Source organism: Gavialis gangeticus, unplaced genomic scaffold, assembly GCF_001723915.1.
Source record: "Gavialis gangeticus isolate Ggan-Ray unplaced genomic scaffold, GavGan_comp1, whole genome shotgun sequence".
Classification (NCBI taxonomy): Eukaryota; Metazoa; Chordata; order Crocodylia; family Gavialidae; genus Gavialis; species Gavialis gangeticus.
The window spans coordinates 82,903,411-82,904,981 of record NW_017729022.1 but is presented as its reverse complement, the minus strand read 5'-3'; the positions used below and the strand labels follow the sequence as shown (position 1 = coordinate 82,904,981).

Sequence of the window (1,571 nt, the reverse complement as noted above, 5' to 3'; positions counted from 1 at the left end):
TGGCTGCAGCTCCCTGCTGCAGCCACTGGGGATTGCCTGACTCATCAAAGCTCTCCGAATCTTTTCCAAAGATTCAGAGGGCTTTGAATCGAGTAGGGCCTTTAAATTGGTCCCCTGATTCTAGTTGGATTCAGAGATTTGGCCACTGAATTGGGCCAAATCTCCTCCAAATTGAATCACCACCTGAAGCTCCACACAGCCCTAATGACCATAATCCATTCACCCATCTGACAGCAGCTGGTTCAAATGCCCCCTTTCAGGTTCATGGGTTGGGTGGGATGATGCTTCACTTGTAAATCCCCCTGAGGTTGCCCATCCATGGTAGACTTACACTCGTTCTCAAAGAGGTGAAACTGCATCCCCAGCAGGCCAACTGACTTGCAAAATGTGTAGGTTGAAGAGCTTTTCTTCTTGGGACAAAGCTTAAGGATCTATCAGAGAGAGAGAGAGAAGCATCAGCAGTTAAGGGAACTAGGAGAGGGGGAGGCAGCAACAGTGCAGACTGTGGAGGTCACACTAGGAGAGCTGCTTAGTGAGTTGTGAACACAACATCAGGATAACTGATGATAACAGGGGGGCCCTTTGTCAAGTGCTGCTTGTGTCAGGCCACTTTGCCCACCATCGCTGCTGCTGAGTCCTTCAGGATTTCTAAATGTGCAGCCCTGGATCCCCCACAGCCCTGTCTCCTCAGGGCTTTGTTTCATTAGCAGCCCCCCTGGCCAGTTTGTGAATGTACCCTGAGTTGTTCTCCCCCTATGGCCAGGCAGTGACATTTAAGGGTAGGAGAAGCCAGCTGTAAATGCCTCCTGGTGCTTTCCAAGGTACAGGGAAGTATGTAGGCTGCCCTGCTCCTGGGGAATACGTCCTCCCCTGTACAGTTGCTCTTAATCTCATTGCTTCCCTCTTGGCTTTGAGATGGTGCCAGTAGCAGGGAGCAGTCTTTATAATCAAACTCCTGCATAGGGTGAAATGGGGGAAAGGCTCCTTCTGTCTTGCCTTTATATACCTATCCAGGGGACAGGCGTAGTGTCTGGCCTGATCTTAGGGACAACTATCTTCCCAATCTGCCTTGAAATTACTCCTCAAATCTCACTGCTTTCCCTTAGGCCTGCAATGCCAGGCTTTCCTCCTGTGCCCTCTGCTCTCAGGCTCACCCCAATCATTCATTGTTTGCCTGTGGCCTATCTCAATTAGACTAGGGCAGGAGCCCCTTCTTCAAAGGGCCACAGACATCTTTGGCTATCCACGAGTAACAAATAATCTACCCCAAATCTCACTGCAGTGGATTTAGATGGGTGTAACGATGCCTGTCAGGAAGGATTTAGCTAGCAGAGGGAGCTGTGCCTATTGTGGCACTGAGAGATGAAGAAAGGAGATTCACTAGGAGGCAACAGGGCTGGGGTTATTGTGGAGGGTAATGATAGTCCTTGGATTGTTAAAGGCTGTCAGAGGGCATGCAGCTGTTAGTGCGGGGTAACAGTCTGGGTGTAAAAGGATAACAGAGAATCCCTTCAGTGCAATTGCCTGATTGACAGCTGAAGATACCGTGGCCTGTTCCTAGCCTGGGAGAG

At 50.1% G+C, this 1,571-nt stretch overlaps 1 protein-coding gene across 5 annotated transcripts in view; it reads right to left on the bottom strand.

Moving 5' to 3' along the window:
- Nucleotides 1–1,571, bottom strand: part of IQSEC3 (IQ motif and Sec7 domain 3) — a 119,093-nt gene that overhangs the window by 13,107 nt on the left and 104,415 nt on the right. For all 5 annotated transcript variants that reach the window (XM_019515498.1, XM_019515499.1, XM_019515502.1 and 2 more), the window contains one exon: nucleotides 332–431. In XM_019515498.1, the coding sequence (XP_019371043.1) occupies nucleotides 332–431 (100 nt within the window). The remainder of the gene's footprint in view (nucleotides 1–331; nucleotides 432–1,571) is intronic.